The 25,902-nt window shown below is 38.2% G+C and overlaps 1 protein-coding gene across 4 annotated transcripts in view; it reads right to left on the bottom strand.

The window, feature by feature from the left end:
* Positions 1–25,652, bottom strand: part of TMEM236 (transmembrane protein 236) — a 36,577-nt gene extending 10,925 nt beyond the window's left edge. Inside the window, exons 1-3 of one of the 4 annotated variants that reach the window (XM_078075189.1) lie at positions 25,431–25,652; positions 11,542–11,614; positions 7,819–7,960 (exon numbers count right to left, since the gene is read on the bottom strand). In XM_078075189.1, coding sequence (XP_077931315.1) covers positions 7,819–7,960; positions 11,542–11,604 — 205 coding nt within the window. In that variant the 5' untranslated portion in view covers positions 11,605–11,614; positions 25,431–25,652. Of the gene's footprint in view, positions 1–2,663; positions 2,833–7,818; positions 7,961–11,541; positions 11,734–25,430 lie in introns of those variants that run through there. The other 3 variants (XM_036097073.2, XR_013449006.1, XR_013449007.1) reach the window with 3 other exon arrangements.
* Between the last annotated feature and the right edge of the window lie 250 nt (positions 25,653–25,902).

Genomic DNA, 25,902 nt, shown 5'->3' with positions numbered 1-25,902 from the left:
CTGGTCTAGGCATATAACCTGAAGAAGTTAATTGTATATGCTGAGACCCCAACAACTGTCCCCTGGTGTACTGATCAGTAGATAGTGATCACGCATATGTATTGTGAAAAGATGCCTCTGGTGAGTACCCAACAGGTGAGTCCCTGCATATATGTCCACAGGTGGCCCATGATTCACCAGAAATAGCTTAGAAGTTCAATAAAAATCATCATTGTCATTCGTTTAAGAAATTGTGTAATTCAATAAGAAGAAGTAACTAATAAAGTAACAGATCCTTTTCCTTCTTCCATTCATGCTCTGCAAACCCCTAAACCTGGATCAGCCCTCCAGTTCCAACTTTTCTACAATCAATGCCCAGATTTCTCAGTATCATTGAAGAAAGCTCTCATAATCTTGATTGGTCGCAGGACAAATTCCTGGTTTCCATCCTTTGCTGAACCCTATGCATCTCTCATCCATCCATCTCCCTGCCCTTGACCCTCAGCAATTATTCCAAACCTTACCCATCCTGTTACAGAGTCTCTCCCTTCCATCCATTCCCAGTGCTCTCTGCAGGTAATTTTGCTTCCTACTTCACAAAGACATTGGGGTGTTAACAGGTATAAACTGCCCCTGCTTGCTTTCTGCCCATCCACTTGAATAACATTCATAAGTGTAAATCACCTGGGGAGTTTTAAAAATTACTTGTGCCTGGCCCTATCCTCCACCAAAATTATGATTTAATTATCTAGGGTTCAGTCTGGGAGTCAAAAAAATTTCAAGCCCCTTAGGCAATCTGAATGTGTAGTAAAAAAGTGAAAACCACTGCTCACAATTGGGGATACCAATCAGAATTCAATGAGGTTTTGTTTTTAAAAATTTAAATATGCCCAAGTCCCATCCTCAGAAATCCTGATTCAGTTTATCTGGGGTTGCTATGACTGGCATTGACATTTTTAAAGCACAGTAATAAGTTCTTTTTTTTATGTTGGAAATATCAGGAGAAATGGAAAGAAATACAATAAAGGCAGGGTCTAAAAGCTTTGCCAGATCAAGTGAATAAATATACTGATTATCATTCCTGATTTATTGGTTACCTATAAATTAATGAGTTTATACCCTACAGAGATTCCAACTTCTCTTCATGAAACATTTAAGTGTACAAAATTTTTGAGAAGATAATTGGTAAATATTTATATCAGCTTGGAGTGAAAAAAAGATTTTTAAAGCATAACTTCATAGAGTCCAGAGAGGAAATATTTATAGATTGGATTATGTCAAAATTAGAAATTTCCTATATCAAAAACAGTATAGTAAAATTAAAAGGCAAATAACTGAAATATATATTTCTGACAGGGAAAGTTTAATGTCCTTACTATTTTTTTTATTTTTTATTTTTTTATTATGTTAGTCACCGTACAGTACATCATTAGTTTTTGATGTAGTGTTCCATGATTCATTGTTTGTGAATAACACCCAGTGCTCCATGCAACACGTGCCCTCCTTAATACCCATCACCGGGCTAACACATGCCCCACCCCCCTCCCCTTTAAAACCCTCAGTTTGTTTCTCGGAGTCCATAGTCTCTCATGGTTTATCTCCCCCTCCGATTTCCCCCCCTTCATTTTTCCCTTCCTTCTCCTAATGTCCTCCATGCTATTCCTTATGTTCCACAAATAAGTGAAACCATATGATAATTGACTTTCTCTGTTTGACTTATTTCACTTTGCATAATCTCCTCCAGTCCCATCCATGTTGATGCAAAAGTTGGGTATTCATCCTTTCTGATGGCTGAGTAATATTCCATTGTATATATGGACCACATCTTCTTTATCCTTTTGTCTGTTGAAGGGTATCTTGGCTCTTTCCACAATTTGGCTATTGTGGACATTGCTGCTATGAACATTGGGGTGCATATGGCCCTTCTTTTCACTACATCTGTATCTTTGGGGTAAATACCCAATAGTGCAATTACTGGGTCATAGGGTAGCTCTATTTTTAATTTTTTGAGGAACCTCCACACTGTTTTCCAAAGTGGCTGTACCAACTTGCATTCCCACCAACAGTGTAAGAGGGTTCCCCTTTCTCCACAACCTCTCCAACATTTGTTGTTTCTTGCCTTGTCATTTTTTGCCATTCTAACTAATGTCCTTACTATTTACAGAACTCATGAATCAGTAGTAGAAACAACAAAGGAACGAACATATCAACAGAAAAACAGATCAAGGACAGAAAAATATGATTTTTAAAAAATACAAATAGCCAAGATACCTATGAGAAAATGCTCAACACAACTACTACCTTAAGCAAATTATTAAAACAATAAGATACTGTTTTTGCCTATGAAACTGGCAAAGATAAAGAGGAATATATTATCCAAAGGTACAAGGTTGAGAAGAAACAGGTGTTTTCTTACACTACTGTTTAGATGGCAAATTAGGGCATTCTTTATAGGGGGTCATTTGATTGATTGACACCTGTCAAAAACCTTAAAAGCTTGCATATACTTGGAGGCAGAAATTGTACGTCTAGGCATTTAACGTAAAGAAGTAATCATCTATGCTGTTAAGATCTGGCAGCACTTGGCCCCAGTCTCTGGGTATTAAAGAGACTACACAGTAAGAACTGGACTAGGGCCACTGAGAGCAGATTTATTTGAAAATCTTACACTGCCAACATCATACCTGGCACTTCTGACTGATGTGACAGTGGAAACCACCTCCTCTGCAGAGCTCTGATGTTTTCCACTCAAATATCCTGTTGATCTCACCTCTAGCAAGTCGTCTCTGACTGGGCAGATATCCCCAATGCAGCCAAACCATCTTGCTATCCCGTTTGTACAATCCCCTATGAATGACCCCCTCTGTATTTGTCTGCATGTGCAGCCAGTCCATAATAGTCCCATTTCTTCTGGCAAGTGTCGTTGCCAAGGAGTCTGGGCATGTGCAGATGCTCAGGGTCTTCTGAGGACACTCTGTGGTCATCCTCCTGGTATCATTCGGCTGTCATCCAGTGGCCATTAACTCTCTCTGTCCCTGGCCACTGCTTGGCCAGTCACCTACAAGTGGCTTCTAACTCTCATACACAGCACAGGGTCCTGCAGACACTGACCACCTCTACCATCCATGCATGTGCGCTCCACACATGGCTTGCCTCCCCTGCTCAACTCAAACCACATCACCCTGCTCATTCTCACCACATCCTTCTCCTTTTTTCTGCAACCCTTTTTACTTCTGAACAAGAGTCCTAACAATAGTGCTTTTAGTAGTTAAAAACTGGAAAAGAATCTAGTTGTCCAACAACAGCGGTTAGTTAATGAATCATGGTTAAATAAGTTAGGGTTTGTTAGTACAATAAAAACCATGTACTGAAGAAGATACAATAATAAGAATGATACCCACCACAAACTGTTAGGAAAAAAGATACAAAATAGGTTTCCTTAAGTGAAGTATGTCCACGAAGATGCTATCAGTTCTAAATCTCTAGTCTACAAGATCATGGTTGATTTCCATTTTCTTCTTTTTCGCTTATGTTTATTTGACAATCTTTTTAAATGAATATGTATTATTTTGGGAAAACAAAACATTAGAAATAAAACAGTTCGAAATGGAATGTTAAAAATTTTATCTGGTTTTTATATGTTGAGCCTCAAAACCTGTGTGTGCTCTACCCTGATGAGCCCGCTCTACCTGCAATGCTGTATTGTAGTGCATTTTAGTGTGTTGTATTGTTGTATTGTATCACATCCCAGAGCAACGGAAGTCACAACACCTCGGATGAGGGTACACTTTGTCTTTGGGGGTGCAGTGTCAAGATTCCCAGGAAGCCATGGGCTGGAGAGGTAGAGAATTGGCCACCTGAGTTATGGTACTGCCTTAGAGAAAGCAAAAGCCTATGAATCTAAATGAGGTCCTGGGTTAATGGTTTCTAGACAGTTAGCAGAAGAACCATTCTTTTTTTTTTTTTTTTTTTCAAATGAAATCTTACATAAAGTATCAGCTCCTAAACAGACAAATGTTGTATTGATTTGGTTCAAGTAGGAATTGGGGCAACCAGTGACTCCAGTTAAGCCTCCCCTTTCTGCCCACACCCCCCTACAAAGCAACTTTGTAGGTTTCCAAATTCACTATTTGAGAAACAAACAAAAGTTGGTTTTAATAAGGCAACTTCCATTCCAGCAATAGGTTTCTCCATTCAGAGTATGAAATCCAACTGGTTATTTTTGCACATTTATTACATGTATACCTGGATTTCTTGAGGCCCAATCTTCCTTTCCATGTAGAAAGCTTTCTTTACCATGCCTGCCTAAACTCCTACAAATCCCAGATATTCCCTTTAGATTTTTCTGACCTCCAACACCCTAGATTAAATGAAGTATTCCTTCACGTGTCGCCCCACAGTACTTTAACTATTATACGCTATTATACCACTTGTAATGTGGCGCCTGAGCTAGGCTTATGCTATTCAAGTGAGTCTTTGTACGTAGAACTGAAAATCTGCGTCCTAACCATGGACTTCTTTGTGGGTCTGTTTGCATTACTGGCTTTTATGAAGGTTAAGGAATCTATGTGGGGGCAGGGGGGGTCTAATGGTGACCATGATTTGGGGTTCAGACAATATAGGTAAGGCTGATGTAAGGAAACTGAGATCCCATGGAAAAAAAAAAAAACTACCTCAAGAGAAGAAGGAGTCTGGCTCTACCAGAATCAGCCACGAGAACTAGTGATAGGAGGGGAAAAGGTGATTTCCACTGGAGTGGGATGGCCATTACTTGAACTTGTTGAATCCCAGCCAATCTGTTGGAACATATACATTCTGGGCATAAAAGGCTTGTGTTCCCAAAAGAAAATCTATTGTTCTGTTTGGGAGCTCTCTAAACAAGTAGATCTCTGTGGAGGGAAGTCAGTATTCCAAATGTCAGAAGAAAGGCAATCAGTCTAAAGCACCAAGAGAACATCAAACAATATCCCAGAAGCAAATAACAGCAGTACAAGCATTTAGAGGAGAGTCAGTCCAAGAGTGGTGGACAAATAGCATGCCAGGTTGTTTGTGCGTGAGAATGATGACTGAAAAAAAAGCAGGAGCAATGGAATACTTAGCAGTCTGAACCAACAAATGACACCACAGGAGATCACCTTGGGTCTGGCTTAAAAAAAAATGGGAGAGGGAACAATATGGAAGAGGAAGAGGGATGGAGGTCCAGTCATTCATTGGTTGGGACTGAGCTAGCAAAATTCAAATAGAAATATCAAAGTGTGCTCATCAGTACCCACACACTAGTAAGAGCTGGGGACATTCAGGCTATATATTGTATTCCTATTATTTGTTCCCATGGCTGGGACGTGACATTATTAGGTACGACATCCATCTGTGAGGCGGCTGTGCCTCAGGGATCTGTGTATCAGAAAATATTCCCGTGTGAGGCTCAGGCTATGTGAAATGATGCCCTTGGATGTTATGACATAGTAATCGCTTGATACTGAGATGTTTCAACTGGTAATGGAAAGTTAGCGGAAAGGACTCCTTGATCCAGTGAGGATTGCTTTAAGCATAAGCATATTTTTTTTTTGTATAGAATAACTTTTATTTAAAATTATAGAAAAGGAGGAGCTACACAAAGATCAAGCTTTTCTAGCTTAGAATTGGGATGGTTGAGATAGCACGAGAGTGTCCAGAAATCCAAGCATTGTAGATGACCTTAGTTTCATCAAGTAGAAGGTCATAACTGCTACAAGCTGATAGATGGGTAGGCATTTCAAACTCTCTGGATAGAGCACAGAACAGAATATATTCCATTCCCCAACATTTTCTAAAGGGAGCCAAATGTTTCTAAAGCTTAGTCACCACCCACTCCTACTGTACTTCTTGGATTCTGAAGTACCACATGCAGTGACAACATATTTTTAGCATACCGGCTTATGTTCAGATTTATGTACTATAACTTACATGTTTATGAATTTATGTATTAAATTCCAGAGAATGAGAATATCCCATACATTCAAAATTCACATAATCTATTTTGTTAGTATGCATATTCAAAAGCTTGCAAAAAATTAAATTGACATAAATTAATATTTGCAAAGGTATTTTGAGTGAATGCTAGTTTTTTTTAAAGCATGATTTAATTAAATGGTAGAGCTATTAAACCAGATATTAACCCTCCCAAGTTTGGGCAGAGGAGCTCAAGAAGAAGGCTTTTCAAATAAGAAGAAGCAGTTGTGCAAGATGTTCTCAAATCTTGTCTCCAAGACTGACTTCTTTGGGGTTTTCTTATTTCAATTCTCAGTGTCATCGTCATTGCTGGATACGGGGAAAATGCCCCTTTGACAATCCAACTCATCACTTAAAATATAAGATGCCAATAACTTATTCCCAAAAATATACATGTGTATTTTTTAGAAAGAGAATTTTCACTAAGAAAGTAAACAGAATGTCCACATTAACAGGGAAGGTACAGCATTATCAAAAACAATCCAATTTCAAAACAGGGTTGCATCAAGGAAGAGTCTAGAGAAGGAGCAAAGGATGTGACAATCCCCAAATCTCCTCAGTCTGAGACAAATACGCTTGGCTCTGGAGGGCAGATATAACTTGAGGATACCCTGTCCTCAAAAATGGCCACTAGCTACCATCTTACCTACCTCGTACCCTGCGTTATGTTAAACATCACAACCGTCACTTCCTACCCGAGGACGGAGCGCAAAACTTGAAACTCAGAGTCTCAGATTTCCTGGCGGCCTCCCAACTCGGTTTTATTTTTCAAATTTGAGGAGTAAGAGTGACTGAAAGGCTGGTGGCTCATGATCCATACATGATTCTCTAGTCTTTTCCTTCCTGGCTGTAGTAGTCATCCCTATTACTGTAAAGCATTCCCCAGTGACTCACTCAGTCTAACCCCTCCACTCCACCAGGAAGTGATTAGACAAAACCTACCCATTTCAAATATAAAATCTTAGTCATACAAGAACTATCGCATACACTTAGTATAAATTAAAAACAGATACTATCACATGAAATTAAGTGAAAGTTAAGAAAATTTAAGACCAATCATAATATTCAATTAGCATAATACCTTTTTCCTTTTTTTTTTTTTTTTTTTTAAGGCCAACCTAAATTTAGTTTTGACTGATCCCTTTGGAAGAGTATTTGTGGCATATCTTGGTTTTGTTAGTGTGATTGTTAGCTTTTTGACAATCCACAATTAAAAACACATAATTCTCGGGGCGCCTGGGTGGCTCAGTCGTTAAGCGTCTGCCTTCGGCTCAGGTCATGGTCCCACGGTCCTGGGATCGAGCCCCACATCGGGCTCCCCGCTCAGCGGGAAGCCTGCTTCTCTCTCTCCCACTCCCCCTGATTGTGTTCCCTCTCTCGCTGTGTCTCTATCAAATAAATAAATAAAATCTTTAGAAAAAAAAAAAACACACACATAATTCTCTAAGACATAACTGCAGTAGTCACATTAATTTCTGTATCAAAGGTATCTAAACCTAAACTATTTATTTATCTAAACTTAAGGTTTTAAGAGCGTTCCTGAAAAATATAAATCTATAATAATTTACTTAGATAATTTTCTTGTTAGAGTAAACATTAAAGTTTTTGGTATTAAATATTTGGTAAGTTTATTCATTTATCAGTACTACCAAAATACAAATAAGAATAACTGCCTATCAAAGTAGGTTTTAAAATAACTATATTTAGATCTCTTCATTTCTGATCTTCTAACTATAATGTTAGATGTCAGAAAGGGTATCATTAAACATGTCAACAGGTAACAGAGTGACAGAAAGGTGAATAATCTGTCAAACTTCTAAAAATATTTATATTTAAAAGAATACTTACTCTTTAGCCGCCCTCTAAGAGGATATATCCTGAGTTTTTCAATAATATCAACCACAATCAAGGAAGTCAGAACCAGAGAAACTGGCAGGTCAGGTAAATTATCAGGTAAGATATCCACAGTACCATTAATATTTTTTTGAACCTGTTTTCAGAAAACCATTTAGAAGGATTATATTTTTGTGCTTTCTTTAAAATTCTTTTAATAGTCTGAAAGTAGCAATAAATTAATTATAAAGACATTTGCTAAAAGACTAGAAGCTTGATTTCCAGATTTTCAGGTGTTCAACCCCATAAGCTTTTGAACAATTTGTAAAGATGTAACAAAGATTCCTATCAGTGGAAGAGCTTTCAGTTCAAGATAGAGCTTGGTAAATACACACAAAAATACAATGGCAGGTTCCTGGTAATGGTGGGATGTGCAATTTCTTCCAACTCTTCTGCTAAGCAGAGCCTTTGGGAGTCCTTAGGTCAGAGAATGAGGGGGACAGATATTGGATGGAGTTCAGGGTTTTCCAAGAAGGGAGAGCCCAGGTAAACCCAGGCAGGTTTTGGGATACTTCCTTCATCTGATTAAGGTATCTACAAAAAAACCTATGGCAAGCATCATATTAGTGGTGATATGTTGAGTTTTTCCTCTGAGATCAGGAAGAAGACAAAGGTGCCACCATGACCAATTCTATTCAGCATCGTACTAGAGGTCCTAGCTGGTATAATGAGGGAAGAGAAAGAAAGAAACACTGTATATATATATATATATATATATATATATATATATATATATATATATATATATAATAAAATTATTCCACATATATATATATATTTCCATAGACTACATAATTGTACATGGGGAAAATCTCCCCAAAATAGATAAATTATTTCTAAATACCAATAAAGGGAAAATGCAATTTTAAAAAATGATACCATTCAATGCAACCTCAATCAAAATTCAAAGTTTTTGTGGAAAATGACAAGCGGCTCTAAAACCCATATAGAAATACAAAGGGCAAGACGTTTAGATGAAAAAGATATAAAGATTTACTCTTTTGGCTATAAAGAGCTATTATACAGCTAGAAGAATTAAATCAATGTGATGTTGGCATAGGTATATAAAAGTAGGCAGTGGACAAAACAAGGCTTGAAATAGACGTGTATATATACATGCCTGATTTATAACAAAAGCAGCACCACAGAGAAATGTGGAAAGACAGACTTTTTAATAAATAGTGCTCAGTCCATTAGACATTAATTGGGGGGAAAAACAGACTCCCCACTGCACAACATATACAAAAATTAGTTTCAAATGGATTGTGAATCTAGAAGAGGATGTAAAATAATACAGGCTCCAAAATATAATATAGGAGGATATCTACAGGTCTTTGAAGTTCAGATTCACAGTATGACAAAATCTTTTCAAGTTACCAAAATTATTATCCATGAAAAAAAGAAACTGATAAACTGCATTGTTTTTAAATTAAGAACTCTTCATCCAAAAATGGCATGAAAAGTATTAAGTCACAAAGCGTGAATATATTTGCAATACATATGATCAACAAAGGGCTTGAAATCTGAATATATAAATAACTTCTGAATCAATTCCAAAAAGATAAATAACACAATAGGAAAAAATTGGCAAGATGAGAAAACACCCAATTTCATTAATTATTGGTGAAATGCAATGTAAAACTACAATGAGATTCAAGAATATACCCATCGGAATGGCTAAAAGACTTACAAGGTAAGGCTAGCGAGGATGTGGAACAATAGGTGTGCTCACTCTCTGCCAGTGTGAAGTCTAAATTAGTAGAATCTCTTTGGAAAACTGGCATCTTCTGCTACAGTTGAACATTTGAATATCTTATGACCCCTCGATTATACTCCTGCATCTTTAACCAACTAAAATTCTTGCCTATGTGCATCAATAGACACATTCAAAGATGTTCACAGCAGCATTATTTGTAATAACCAAAACCAGACACAACTGAAGGTGGGCATCAAAAGCAGAAATGTAAACTGTAATATATTCATAATAAGAAATACTCTACAGAATGAAAATGAATGGAATACAGTTGTACACAAAAACCCGAATGAATCACACTTTTGAATAAAAGAAGCCAGACATAGATTAGGTAGATAAATAGATAGATAGATGATAGATAGATAGATAGATAGATAGATAGATAGATAGATAGATAGATTTTATATATATATATATATATATATATATATATATATATATATATATATATATAATTGTATTTCCTTTTATGAAAGACTCAAAACCAGACAAACCAATATATGGCATTAGAAGTTAAGACAGAAGTTACCTTTGAGGAGGAGGGAAATGTTGTCATTGCAAAAAAACATGGGGGTGGCTTTTAGGGAGCTGGCAAAGTTATTTTTTGACCTCAGTAGTGTTTACACAGGGTTTTGCTCTGTGCTATTTCATTAATATTGTATACCTTGTGCTTTGTACACATTTCTGTTTGTGTGTTATACTTGAGTGAAAAATTAAAGAAGGAAAAAATGTGCAACAGTGGATAAGGACATAATAGAAAAGAACCAAAAAGGTTGTTTTGGCCCCCAAAAGGTCAATCAAACTACAAATACACCGTCACTTTATGATAATAGGGTTCCTTAACAGGTTGTAAACTGAATTTTTAAAGGTCTTGGGGACCTCCCAAGTGCTTTATAAAGTCTTTGGGGAGGAGGGAAGAGAAAAAGATAAATCTAGATAAAAATATTCACATATTGTTGTTTGATGGAAAGTACCTCTGTGGAGCCTTCTGAGGTTATTCTAACACATTCATATATTGTCCTAATGTAGCATCTAGGACATATTCCAACAACCATGTATTTCTAATGATATCATACACTACCCAGTACTCACTTCTTTCACTAAGCCTAGCATAACTATTCTGATTGCCTGTTTATTTTTCTCTCTACTGTTGATAAATTATTACTGAAGGCCAGAGACTCCATCAAATTTCCTGAGTGTTTTATCCCAGTACCTAACACACTGCCTGGCATGTAATATGCACTTAATAAGTATCTATTCAACATACTTCACCTATGAAATATAAAGTAATTTAGGTCACTCACTTTGGGGAAGTGAAAATTATCTTTCACAGCATCATCCAAATTAATAAGGTTAATAGGGCATTCTTCTTTGAACCTTTTTTAGACAATAAAATTCTCACAACCTAAAAGTTCTGCCTATAATATTCCTGTCCTGTAGATGCCCATCTATCAGAGTCCTTTTGAAGCTTCATTAAGTCAAAACATAAAGTCAAGTTTATTTTCAAACAAATATCATGTGCAAATGCTTTGCCAATGGATATATTATCAAAGGTCTTAGAATGAGTGGTTGTTCCTTTGGATATTGTTCAGGACTGAGGACACTCAAAAGACATCTAGTTAAAAGAAACAAATGTGGGTCTACTTTCAAATTCCTTGCTTTTTTATTATTTTGAAATTAACATTCCTGTCTCTCACACACAAACACAGAAGGTATTTTTTTTTAATTGGCTGCTAGACCTTCCTTCACAATTGCAGAGGTAACAATGATCTTAGTACTTTAAATATATACATTATAACTTGGAAAAAGATTGGATAAAATAAACTTTAAGAAAATTTTCGGGCACACTGTTCTATCAAATTCCAGTAACAGAGGAAATTTTAAAATCTCAAAATCTTGCATCAAAAGAAATAAAAATTCCATACCTCGGTCATTGCGATAGAAAAGCTGAAGCTGGGAAGTGTGGTGAGCATAACACACATCATCATAACAGGTCTCCTAGCAAAGGAGAAAAAAATAAGCAAAAGCAATAATGTACCAGATCAACAGTTCCTGTTACATTTTGCTAATTTTGCAGTTCCTGTTCCATTCATCTATAGTTTTTCTAAGAAACTACTGCTTCCTTATTTCCATTTCCCAAATGTTTGAGTATGGCAAAGGGCAACACACGCAAAAACCAGAATATTTTTCTAGAACAAAGGGGTGAGAGATTTCCAAATAACTAGCAAACCATGGACTTCTAAGAGCATTTCTGTGCAAGACAAGACAAGTGACATTCAACATTTTCATTATTATTTGGAATCCTGCCCAAGAGTTCTGGCTCCAGTGACCAACTGAAAAAAAAACAAACAAACATGACTTTCTTTTTTTTTTTTTTCAAACATGACTTTCTTAAGTATTATATTATATCCTATGTCTAAAATTGATTTTGCAAAACACATGACTTTCTTAAGTATTATATTATATCCTATGTCTAAAATTGATTTTGCAAAAAAGACATTTAGAGATTGTATACCAAGAGTGACTTCAAGTGAAAACATTTGGATATTTCTTACTTGAACCAAAAAAATTATATATATATAAATATATATAAAATGAAATGTGTGATTTTATATATCATATATATATACATATATAAAATCACATATATCACATATATATTATATACATAAAAATATAAAATTTTATGTATATCGCATATATATAAAAATCACACATATATGTATGTATATATACATATATATATGATATATAAAAATCACATAGGGGCGCCTGGGTGGCTCAGTCGTTAAGCGTCTGCCTTCAGCTCAGGTCATGATCCCACAGTCCTGGGATCGAGCCCCACATCGGGCTCCCTGCTGAGCGGGGAGCCCGCTTCTCCCTCTCCCTCGCTCCCCCTGCTTGTGTTCCTGCTCTCGCTATCTCTCTCTCTGTCAAATAAATGAATAAAATCTTAAAAAAAATAAAATAAAATAAAAATAAATAAAATAAAATAAAAATAAAAATCACATAAATTTTCACATTTATTTTTTGGACCACTTCTTAAACCTTACATGATCAATTAATCAAATAGTTATTGTTATATAATACATATATAATACATAAAATACGACAGAAAGAATTAAAATATACACTTAGCATCATTAATTTATGGGAAGACAAAATATACTCAAAGCTTTTGTATAATGAAATACTTACCTCCTCTTTCCTTAAATATTCATTTCACTAATGACACATTTTACTAATTACATATATGATAATGTGTTTCTAAGTACAAAAAGTGTTGAACTCTTTCAAATAACTAAGGATTTCTCCTTGGTACTACCATGTTTCCGTCGATCCCAGCCTTCTAGGTATAGACATAAATTAGAGGGCGGGATAGACACCTCTCCCAGCCAGACCCAATATGACCTGCTAAAACCAGAGGTACAATGGGGCTTTTAAGGGGTAGCTTTGCCTCCTTTTCTGAGCCCAGATCTAGGTTCCTGCAGCACCTGGTTCTCTAAGACTAGCTAGAGCCTTCATGGAGCCCTCTTCTTCTCAACTTGTGCTCAAAAATAGACAGGAGTGCCCCAGGGATTACTCCCACTGCTCTTCTCTATCTATATTTTCTCCCTCAATTATCTAAGCCAATCCCATGGTTTTAAATACCACCCACTTATCCATGACTTCCAAATATTATATATATATTATTTATATGTTATATAAATATTTATATAAATTATTATATATAAAATATATATTGATATATAAATATACAAAATATAATAATATGATATGTAAGATATAAATTATATGTGTGTGTGTGTATATATATATATATATGTGATTTTTTTGGTTCAAGTAAGAAATATCCAAATGTTTTCACTTGAAGTCATTCTTGGTATACAATCTCTAAATGTCTTTTCTGAAAAATCAAAATCAATATTATATATATATAAATATTCCTGAGTTCTGGGCTTGTATGCCCAATTCTATTTGTTACCTCCACTTGGATGTCTCATAGGCAATCCAGATTCAACATGCCTGAAAAAGACTCCACAACCTTCTCCATACCTGTTCTGATTATCATCAAATGCTGTCTGGTTTACTGCAAGTAGATTTACTGAAAACACATTTCCAATCCATCCTTTGCTAACACTCTAGCTCATCCGCTGTCATCTCATATCTGACTTCCTAACCGATTTCCTGTTAGTGCTTCTATTCTTGCCTAGCAATGTTTTCTCCACAGAGCAAATCGTTATATTTTTAAAATGTAAAACACATCTTATCACTGCCCTGCTCAAAAATCTCCAATGATGAGGGGTGGGGTGAATGGAGAGTTAGTGTTTGGTGAAGACAAAGTTTCAGTTTTGCAAGATGAAAAGAGTTCTATGGATGGACGGTTGGTGACCGCACAACAGTGTGAATGGACTTAATGCCACTGATCTATATGCTTAAAAATGGTTAAGATGGTCAATTTTATGTTATGTGTATTTTTCAAAAAACACACACATTTGTGCATTTTACATAATTTTTAAAAATCTCTGATACATGAGTAATGTAATTACAATGAAACTGGAACCTATTATTCTAGCCTACATGTTCTATATGATGTGGTTTCTCTTCTTTCTCCTACTCATTCTCATTTAGAATGACCTTCCTCTCTCCCAAAAACCACTTAACTCCAGCCGTTATGGCCTTCTAAGTTATTTCATGATCACAGCAACCTCGCCCCACCTTCAAATTGTACACTGGCTACTCCTTTTACTCCCAGATCTTCCATGTCTGACACCCACTGTCATCCAAATTATATAAATTTACAGCCCTATGACTATCTGAAATTCTGCTGATTATTTCTTGTTTACCATTTTACACATTCTTCTTTGCCAATCCCCCAAACTAAGTTCCATGGAAGCAGAAAACTTATCTCAGTGGTTTCACTACATAATCTCCACTGGCCAGCACAATGTTTTTGAACCATTTTTGTAGCAGTGAAACTTCTGAGAATCTGGTAAATCCTATGGGCCTTTCTCAAAACATAATTTTTAAAAACAAAACAAAGCAATTATGTTGAAATACAGTTACCCAAATTCTTTTAAAATTTTGATATAGTAATACATGTCCCTATCTATGAACACATTCTCTTATTTCCTGTGGAGTACTCAAGATCTAGTGGAAACTGAAATCATTCATAAACCACAATAGGAAGTACCTGCAATGTGATATGAAAAGACCTATGTAATGAAATTACAGGTTCTGATAATACTACTGTGGTTTGTTACCAACATTCAAAATGGAAAGAAATGATAGCTTTCAATTAGAGGTTAGTGAAAATAAAGATGTAACCTGTTTCTAATCCAAGTTCTGTGTTTTATGTAACCAGAAATAATGATAATTTGTATTTAAAAATCTTGACTTACTGCTAACATATGTTTATAATTTATTAATAAGTGTTGTGTGGGTTAAATTCTGTTCTCCTCCCCCCCAAAGATATGTTGACGTTCCAACTCCTGGTACCTTACAATGTAATCTCATTCGGCAATAGGGTCTTTCTAGAGGTAGTAAGTTAAAATGAGGTCATTAGGTGGCCCCTAATCCAATGTGACTGGTGCCCTTATAAAGTGGGAAATTTTGGAGAATGTACAGATGAAAGATTATGTGAAGCAACATAGTGAGACACCACATGATGATGAAGGCAGAGATCAAGCAGGGTGATGCATCTCTAAGGCAAGGTATGCCAGAGTGCCAGTGAACCACCAGCCCTCAGAAGGAACCAACCAACACAGTGATCTCAAGACTTCTAGCCTCCAGAACGGGCAGACAATACATGTCTGTTGTTAAGAAACCCACTTAGAAGTTCTTTGTTATGGCCACCCTACAAAACGAATGCAGATTTTGCTGTAAGGAGGTGGGGTACTCCTGTAACAAATACCTAAAAATGTGGAAGCAGCTTGGAAGGGGGTAATGGGTTATCTGGAAGAGTCTGAAGATTGGTGATAGGAAAAGGCTAGACTGTTAGAAAAATATGGGTGTTACAGAAGATTCTGGTGGAAGCTCAGAAAGGAAAGAGGAGAGCTGCAGAGAAAGCCTCTATCAACCCTAGACAGTACGCACATTGTCATGAACAGAAATGCTACAAATACGAATGTTAAAGGTGTTTCTGGTGAAGTCTCAGGCAGCACTCAGGACCATGTTATTGGAAACTGGAGAAAAGGTGATCTTTTCTATAAAGTGGCAGAACACTTGGTGGAACTGTGTTCTGCTGGGTAGAGAGTGGAACTTAACAGTTGATGAACTCCGATACTTAGCTGAGACTTCTATGCAAAGCACTGAAGGCACTGCCTGGTTTCTCCTTGCTGCTTAGAGCAAAATTCAAGAGGGAGAGAGAAATTGAAGCAGGAATTGTTAAGCAAAAGGGAACCGGAACTTGAATATTTGGAAATTTCAGTCTATCCATATTGTAAAAAATGAGAGGGGCGTCTGGGTGGCTCAGTCGGTTAAGCATCTGCCTCTGGCTCAGGTCATGATCCCAGGGTCCTGGGATCGAGCCCCACGTCGGGCTCCCTGCACAGTGGGGAGTCTGCTTCTCCCTCTCCCTCTGCCCCTCCACCCCATTCATGCTGTCTTTCTCTCTCTCTCAAACAAAATCTCTAAAAAAAATGAGAGAGCATGTTCTAGAGAGGATACTAAGGGTGTGGCCTGTGAATCCAATCAGCTATCTCAACAGAAATACTGCCACTGACAGTCAGCTTGGACAAAAAGGGGACAGAGATGGGACAAAAGGAAGGAAAGCTATTAGCCTTCTGGGATTCAAGAGGCAGGAAGTGGGCTGCTAGAGCTATTTGGCTGTGAACATGTATTATCCTTCAAGAAAAGGGAAGAATGACTCTGACAGTGCTTTAGAGGCCCAAGAGGCTGCCACTGCCAGCCCTGGGTCCCAAGGCATTCTGGGAATCCCCACAAATCCTCCATTATTATCCTATCCCCAGGTACTCTCTTCATTGAGATAGGCTCCAGTTGCAGACTAGCTTTGTAGCTCAATGGTTTCACCCATTCACTGATATCCCAGGAAAGGGATTTCTCTTATTTACTGGGATATACAATTTGGTGTGTATATAAATAGCTTTTCCTCATTCCTCAACCATCTCCCTAGTCTATTATGAATTATGACAGGCATCTCTAAAAAGGAACAATCATTCTAAAGAGAATGAGGAAGTGTTTCACAAGAGTAAAGGAAAGAGCACTGGATTAAAGTTCAGACTCTACTGTTGATTTAGTGTGCATGTCTTAAGATCTCTGGCATTGTTTCCTCCCTTACAAAATAGGAATTATATCCACTTGGTCAACTTCACAACACTGGCGTGCAGGTCAAGTGAAAAAATAAAACATAGAAGCACTGTATAAGTGCCAAATACTTTATGAGATATTCATGATATCACTATATTGGCCTTCATTTTTCTCAAAGGATAAAAGAGACCTACAAGATTTTCCAAATTCAAAGAATATCACTTGTAGCATATAATTTTCTTCATCATCACTTCTCAGAGTCATTCTGAGGATTAAACAAGATCATGTTTTATTTATTTATTTATTTGGTTTTTTTAATCAGAGAGAGTGCACAGGGCGGGGAGGGGCAGAAGGAGAGAGAGAATCTTAAGCAGGCTCCACGCTGAGCTCAGAGAATCATACGCAGGCTCCACACAGGGCTCAGTCTCACAACACTGAGATCACGATCTGAGCCAAAATCAAGAGTTGGACACTTACCCAAGCCACCCAGGTGGCCCTAAACAAGATCATGTTTTAAATGGAAATACTAAATTCAGCCTGAGGTAATAACAATAATATTCATTGAATCCATACTATGTGCCAGGCATTATGCTTAGAACTTTATGTGCATAATTTTATTCAGTTTCTTAAAACAGCACTCAAATGAAAAAGATATGGTTGTCCCTGTTACGCTCATGAGAAAATTAAGATTCAAAGAACTTAATTAACACACAAATCCTCACAGTCAATGTCAAAGCTGCGATTTGAACTTAGGTCTGTACCTCTCAGCTGTATGGCCAGGGCACACTCTTTACTAGCTGTATGACTCATTCTCTACTGAATACCAGCTTCATGGGGTTAATAATGCCATCATGAATTTACAGGGATGTCCTCAAATAGGCTCATAACAATCTATCTGTGAATGCTAAGGATTTTTAAGATTTTGTGTAAACAACTATTTAAGCATTCTTTAAAAATCATTATTTCAATCCCTACCTTCTATAATACCAATTGTTTTTGCATCATCTTCATCTAGCAATTAAGATAAACACTCTGCCTTACCACATATATTAAAATATCCATATACACAATGTTGAGAATCATATAGAATATCCAAATATACATCTTTGGAGGGAATATATCTTAATGACACCAAAAGAGTTGCGTTGATCTTGAAATACACTTGGCATTCAAAGACAGAAAAAAAATAAAGGAAAAGTTACACAAGATAAAGGAAAGAGCACAGATTCAGACCAATCTGGGCTTAAAATCCCAGCTCCACCACTTATGAATTTATTACCTGACAAAGTTGATCACTTGTTAGAGTTTCTATTTCTTTATCCCTAAAATGAGAACACTAGCACATAGCTTGCCAGGCTGTCATAAAGCTTAATTTTAATAGTACAGAATGTGTAAAGTTTCTAGAATAGTGCTAGGTAACTCTTCTCTTCTATGCCAGTAAGAGATAGCAATATGACAGTGCTCACGAAGGAGGCCATGAGGAAACAGTTTCACAGTTGCACTAAAACTAAACAACCTATCGTATATTATTTAGAACACCTGTGGCCAGTCACACCTACAAAGAAAATGAAAGACCAGAAGAGTATTTCCCCAAAGAATTCACTGGAACATACAACTGTGACACAGCCCAAGACTCATTAGCACAAGGGGAGGACGTGGACCAGATTTGTAAAACAAAATGTGTACTGGGGAGTAGAAATGAAAGACTACTCTCTTCCTTACCCTCAATTTACCCTAGCAGATTGGGATCTTGTCATTCAAAGACACAGATTAGGAGAGTGGTTAGAAGTACCGATTATGGAGTCAGATGGACGGAGGTCCAAAGTCTGGTCCTCTCACTCACTAGTTAAATGACCAGGGAAGTTGCATAACCTCTCTAATCATAAATTTCCTCTTGGGAATAATAATGATGAACTCAGGAAAATACCTACTTTACAAGGTAGTGTAGAAGGAAATGAAATTCACATGTAAATCTCTCAGCACATACATGATCGGTAAAGAAGCAGTTATAACTTAATGATGATGATGATAACTCATATGGAAGGTTTGCTGCCTGAATGATATTCAGAACTTAGAGTCCCAGAGATTTGAGTCAATGTAAAAAAATATATGGAGTGCCCTTCTGGGCTGGAGTAAACCAATGGTTTCTACAGTTATTTGGATATTCCATCCTTCCCTCAAAACTCCCAGCCCAGCCAGGAGTCCTGAACCATCAAAGTAACTTCTAGGTGGTGTGAGGAGTGAAGGGCCCAGCTCAGCTCCAAACCTGCTCCATAGGTAATCCTGAGACTTTGGGTCAAGGTTTGGAAAATCCCTAAACCCAATTCATAAATGCAGTGTCAACCAAATGGTTTATTTCCAGAAACCCTTCAATATATTTGCCCTCAGGGAACTGAAAGTCCCCTGGCAAGGTTCGTGAAGCCACACCTAGAATAGGCACCCAGAGGACACCTGTGAACTCCACACTTCAGTTCTCCCCTTCTGTACCCTCCCGATACAACTAGACTGCTGTCTCTATGATTTTTACATTTCTGCCCTTGTTAAAATTCCCAGCTGCTTGCTTTTCAAATGTGTTGATGTTTTTTTACTTTAAAATAAAAGATCAGTATGAGGGATGCCTGAGTGGCTCAGTCGGTTAAGCGTCTGCCTTTGGCTCAGGTCATGATCTCAGGGTCTTGGGATGGAGACCTAAATCAGGCTCCCTGCTCAGCAGGAGCCTGCTTCTCCCTCTCTCTCTGCCCCTCCCCCTGTTGTGCTCTCCCTCTCTCTGTCATACGAATAAATAAAATCTTTAAAATAAATAAATAAATAAAAGATCAGTACGAAAGAAGGTTTAATGAAGCAAAGAAAACAAAAAAATCTCAGATGAGTAAAAATCAGATCTGAAGCTCTAAAAGGAAAAAATTATTAGTACCAGAGATTATTTGTACTTAATCCATATAGGTGATATGGTCATCAAATTACTGCTGAACCAACATTAAATCTTAATTTATTTAAAATATTTCTATATTATTATTGAAGCAGTTCCCACCCCCCCCCACACACACACCAGGGAAACAGAATTTACTAACATAGTAAAGTATTATTTTTTTAAATCTGAGTAAAGAGACTAGTTGCTTAAAAATCTCAGTTGGTTAAGAGTCAAAGGATGCTTTAGACCTGCCAAACAATGCAATATAAACATTTCAGAATAGACATTACTTTGTTTCACACAAAAGTAAAATTCTATGTTATAATCTTACAATTATGATTTCTATAAATTAACTGTGTTAACTTTATGCAGTTCAGTGTACAGAAGAATTAGGTCCAACATTTAGTACTCAGGATATCATAGACTCATGCTAACTGCAAGCTTATAAACACATGTAACGTGTTGCTATCAGTCAGGAAAAATGCCCCTATTTTTTTTTTTAAAGGAAGATACCATAATATCAACACATTTATAGAAATGGTACTAATTACTTCTCACTAATCATAATGCACATACATTATGTACATTTGTGCTATGCTAACATCCTTACCTGTAGTACCTGAGAAAGTATCTTTGAAAGCATCACAGAGCTCCCCTGCTTTAGAACGCTTTTACTTACCATCCTTTAATTTTTTTGGAAAGGCGATGCTTCTTGTATAAGAGAACTTTTATGGGAACCCAAATCAGTAGAGTTACCAAAGCCACATAGGCGATTGAACAGGAAACCATCAGCCAATAATGCGTTTTATCGGGGCTGCCCTCTCTGCTTTGATAGGCAGTGGCAAACTGTTCCACAATCACGAGCGTGGGAATGGAGAAAGCAGCAAACTCAAGAAGTTCAAAAACCAGGAGCTTGATTAGTCTTCCAGAAGCCATCCTGAGGAAGGGCAAGCTGCTGAGGATCAAACACTCCCCCTTTGGTTGTGAGCAGCATATGGACACCAATACTGAGCTAGGATCAAGTTCCTTGTACTGAAATCACTAACCAGTGACTTTTTATTCTTTTATTGACCCTCATTGGGTTCAATGATCTTCCAACTCAACAAGCGAGGCCTCTTAAAGAAACAGAACAGTTGTGGAAATGATCACTTAATGTGTTTGCACGTCCATTATTCAAAGTCAAATGAATTTCTGAATATACTTTGCAGCACTGGTAAAAAGCAGGTCTTTCAGTGTAAGCTTGGATTGCCAATTGGAGCACACAAAAAATTTTATGCAATATTTAACATTTGTTCAGTAGAACCATTGGAATTATACAATTTTAGAGTTAAAGGAGAAGAAGAGCTGTAATCCAATCCCCAATTTCTATATCTAAGCAAATCCAGGCAAAAAGAGATACCCAAAACCTGGGTCTTCATCATGGAAGACTACCCCTTGTTTTTATTCAAAGCGCTTGAAAAGGGAGTTTGGATTCACACTGCCAACCTCCTAACCAGATTGCTTCCTGGTACTCGAACTATTTTTCTTGCACGTTAATTGTTATGTAACCCAGATTAACATTTTTATTTTGCTGGTGAGGAAACCAACATATGTTGGAAACTTGTTATCAGGATTGACATATTAAGAGCTGTCTATATCTAGTCCAAAAGCATATCAAATATTTAAAAGACAACAACCGTCTCCATGATTATCCTCCCTTCAAACACTACTTGTGAGCACCTGCAATGAGCACTTTGCCTTTGCTAGGTGCTGGGGTGTGAAGGTGAATGGACAAAAGATTTCTGCCCTAAAAATGCTCAAAGTCCAATAGAGAAAACAAACCTGTGAACAACAAAAATCACTGAGGTCAGAAGTACAACCTAAGTGCTATGGTAACACAGAGGAGAACTTCCTCTTTGGGCTGTGGGAAGGGGAGGGAGAGATAAGGATGAGGAAGACAGATGGCAGGTTTTGGGGTGTCGGTAACATTCCAGACACAAAAAAAGAAGCCAGGAGGCTGGAGCGGTTATGAGAATCTGGTGTCACATGGCAGGAAGTAGAGACAGGTGATGTTAGAATTGGCTGGGGTCAGAATGTAAATGTTCCTTGAGGGATTTGGGTGTGGGATGGGGTGGGGTGGGGTGGGGTAGGGGGGTGTATGTGTGTGTGTCTGTGTCTGTGTGTGTGTGTGTGTGTGTGTGTGTGAGGCAGTCAGTGAAAAGGCAATGTTTTCTGGACAGAAGAGCCACTTAACTTGATCATTTGGAAAGCGTAGTGAGTGCTGGTGTGGAGGAAGAACGGGAGCAGTGTTAACCTGGAGGTGGGGAAGCCAGGGGGGAAGCCACAGAGCAACCTGGGCAGGAGGGAGAGACTTTGCTGCAACCAATGAAGCAAGAACCATGAGGGAAGCACTGATCCTGATCCCTTCCACATGCCTGCTTCTTTAGATGGCTTCCCCTGTGCCTGCTGGCAGCCTGACGCACGCCAGTATTTCTCTGGGTTCCTCTCTGCACAGGCAGAAGGGGCCCTGCACTGCCTGGCTCCCCAGTGCACCTAGGATTCTGGTAGCGGCTCTGAGGATTACGGCCTCCTGCCCTCCCACTGCAACACAATTAGTCAGCCGGTTCCTCAAGCTATTTCATTTGAACTTGAATTTCCAATCTGCTGATGTTTAGCAGATGTCCTCTCAAATGAACGAAGAGACCTGGAAGACTGGTACCAAGAACAGGAAAGGACAAGGTAGAAAAGCCATCCAACCCGTAGTTCTGTCACCAACTGTTTCTAATATCATATAATTGTCATGGATTCTCTGTATCATCCCTGACAAAACTTTCTATTTAAGAGAGACCGGATATAAATTAGACTCTAACCTCCTAGCCCTCTGTCTTGAGTCATCAGTGCTATGTTGTGTTATAATTTCTTCTACAAATTCTGTGTATTAACAGGAATTGTGACCTGGGCATTTGAAGACAGTTGTTGAATAAAATTGCCTGGCTCCAAGCAAAAGGACTCTGGCCCAGGTCTTTAATTCCATTTTAAATACTCAATTTTTATTTCCATGTATGGGAATTTAAAAATGGCACTTGCTTTATATTTCTCACATATAATTTTCCTCCAGTTCCTAATCTCTCTTCACCTTTACCTTCAAAGACAGCATTCGTGTGATGTGACCTGCAGTTCTCTATGGCATGGAAAGCTCTGATAACTAGCTGTGCTTTCTCTGAACAGGAGGGAGGTTGTGATGCTCGCCCCCTACCCACAACAAGCCCACCTCCACGTAAAGGAAAGAGCACCTGTGTTCACATTGTTTATAAACACTTCCTGTGAGCAGATCATGGTAGAGATACAGTCCTTCCTGACTTATATTCCGGTTAGGGATATGTCACCAATGCACAGGTAAGACCTGAGAACATTGATGGAGTGAGCTGGGCATGTCAGGGCTGTGAAGGGCTCTCCCAGCACCGTCCTCCACACCCCTCTCCAGCCACATCTGGTTGAATAGGCCCTGGGCCGCAGAATGTCCCTCCGTAAACTGGGCCACGTGATCCAGCTTAGAAATCTGAACCAAGAAACGTGGGAGAATTTGGTAAGTGGAATTAAAGGAGGCCATGATTTGAAGTCAGGATTAAAACGACCCAAACTGTATGTGCTAGAACTCCCCCTGGCATGTTGTGACACTAGGTACTTATTTGCTGAATGAACCAAGAAACAAATGGAAGCCAAGTGGTGAGGGAAAGGAAGAATGAGTAAAGAAGCCAACACAGAGAGTGAGAAGACTGGAAGAGATCAACAGGGAGAGGCAACCAAAGGGCTTACAAAACGGGCTCTTCGGTCTTGGCAACCAAAAGGGCTTGAGTACAAGAAAGGAATATGTTTATGAGCAGAGGCCAAATATTATACAAAAACAAGATGTAAGGCTACTGGATGATTCAGAAGAAGGGACTGAAAAAAAAAATCAGAGTAGAGTTGATCAGAGAGGGCTTCTCGCAGGAGGTGAGTTTTGGCCAAACTGATTTTTCGATTGACTCAAAGCAATATCCGTATATTACTACAGCAACCTTCTCTGTGTCATATAATGACATTTTCTTTGAAAATTAGTTCTAAGACTGTTCATGATATAGTGAGTCAGGAGAGGGGTAGGAGAGAGAAGCAGGCTGCAGATGCTATGTATACCAGTGTGAATGGCACAATCTCATTTTTGTTTTAAAATATCATAGCTGTGGATTTAAGCATAAATAAAAAATCCAGAAATATACTCATCAAACTAACAGTGCTGCCCCTGGGGAATGGGTGAGGTGGGGTGAAGGGGTTTTCACTTTTGATTTATTAATGTTTGCATAAGTGTAATATTTCACCAGCATAAAAATTAGAAAATAATTTTAGCTTAGTAACAATCAATTAAACAAGGCAATTCTGGCTTAATAAAAATTTAATGTTCTATTTTTTAAATCTTTCCTCCACCAGTTTGTTTTCCCTAACTTCTCAGCAAAAGCAACATAAATAAATTCCACTTCCATTTATCCCTTAGATGGCAGCACTAAAGAGCAATGAAATAGCCAAGAGGCAAGCAGATGGGGAGAACCTTGAATAACGGTTTGCCAGCTGGGGAGTGTGGGCAGAATTTTATTGCCTTCTCCTGATCTCACATGAGAGCGGGAAGAACATAGCCTTCCTCCTGCAGGCCCCACTCTAAGAGTTTCCTCCCCGCTGAAAACTTTCCTTACTCTCCTTCTCCAAACGGAAGTAAGCATTTCCTCCTTTGAGTCAAAACACCTACTGAATCCTTCTGGATTCACCCACACTTGTACCGTAGCACTTGTTTCCCTATGTGGTTTGCACACTGGGTCCCCTACAAACTGGAAGCTCCCTGAAGGCAGAGAACACTTGCTTTCATCTTTGTATCATCGTATCTCAGCACGGTACTTCTATCACATAATAGGCCCTTGACAGATCTTGTGGAAGGAATGGACGGAGATGAAGGGTAAGAGAAATGGTGGGCAGGAAGGGGAATGTGCCAAGCTTTGATAATGGCTAATTCATCTTTTATTACAAGGGAATCCTGGCTCTCACACTGACCTTTCAGAAGGAGAAATCATGTATTACCTGTCCCAATACAATCTGTCCTCTCAGCCTACGAGATTTAATTTCCTTGTGTGGTCCAATTACAGCCCCCGGGTTTCCTTCCTGCACAGCCATGGCTCTGTAAGGTCTCTACAGAAGAGAGAAAACAAAGACTCTGGGGATTGCAATTTCTTCATCTCAAGATGCATGTTAGGAAAAGACCATGCCTCTTTGCAAGCATTCACAAAGACTTAGGTCTCAGTGTTACAGTATCTTTCCCAACCTTCTCTAATCCATATGCCCTCAAAAAAGCATATTCCATAATGGATTTGAACCATTAACAAAGGAGGCTGGGGAGGACTGGCTGGTATTTGTCTGGACCAAGGCATAGCCTTTAATTATTTAAGAGTCCTCAGCTCTTCTAAAGTATCTATTTGTCTAAAATTTCTGTAACAGATTGGGAGGCAGGGTAGATTCCTTCACCAGGGAGAGAAAACAAGCTAGCAACATTAAGCTACTGGGAGGAAATAATGCTAGACCCCTAACTTAGAGACAAAGATAAAAGGAGATGAGAGAGGGTTTGAAATCACCTACCCTTCAGCTGAGACCAGTTTATGCCAATCCTGATTCTTTCCCTTCTAAGTCCCCTGATGAGTCCGCCATGCAAGTAACTGGAAGGACACGGAGGGGGACATTTTCACATCCCCAAATTCTTTACTTGGATTAATCCAAGACTGATTCGAAGAACTCTGCCCCTTACTCTGCTTTTTAATGCTGGGTTTAACAACTTCCTGGTAGGAAACAGATCGGGTTTTCTGGAGCTGGGTCTGTGGTGGAAAGACTGAGTATTGTGGTTAGAACTCACTTCCACGTAGGAATGTTGATGCAGTGTTTTTTATTTTAGTAAGCAGAAGATATCATGCTGTCCAGGGTAACACCTGTTCCCCACACTTCCAACTGTCATTTCCTTCCTGCAGGCAGGAAGTTAAAAATTCAAAGTCTCTTAAATTGTTAGTAAGATCATTTGTAATCTCAAGGTTTGTTCATTGTTTTCAGGGTAGGGTCT

This window comes from Halichoerus grypus, chromosome 6, assembly GCF_964656455.1.
Source record: "Halichoerus grypus chromosome 6, mHalGry1.hap1.1, whole genome shotgun sequence".
Taxonomy (NCBI): domain Eukaryota; kingdom Metazoa; phylum Chordata; class Mammalia; order Carnivora; family Phocidae; genus Halichoerus; species Halichoerus grypus.
The sequence above is the reverse complement of the archived record's forward strand: the minus strand, read 5'-3'. Positions and strand labels throughout refer to the sequence as shown.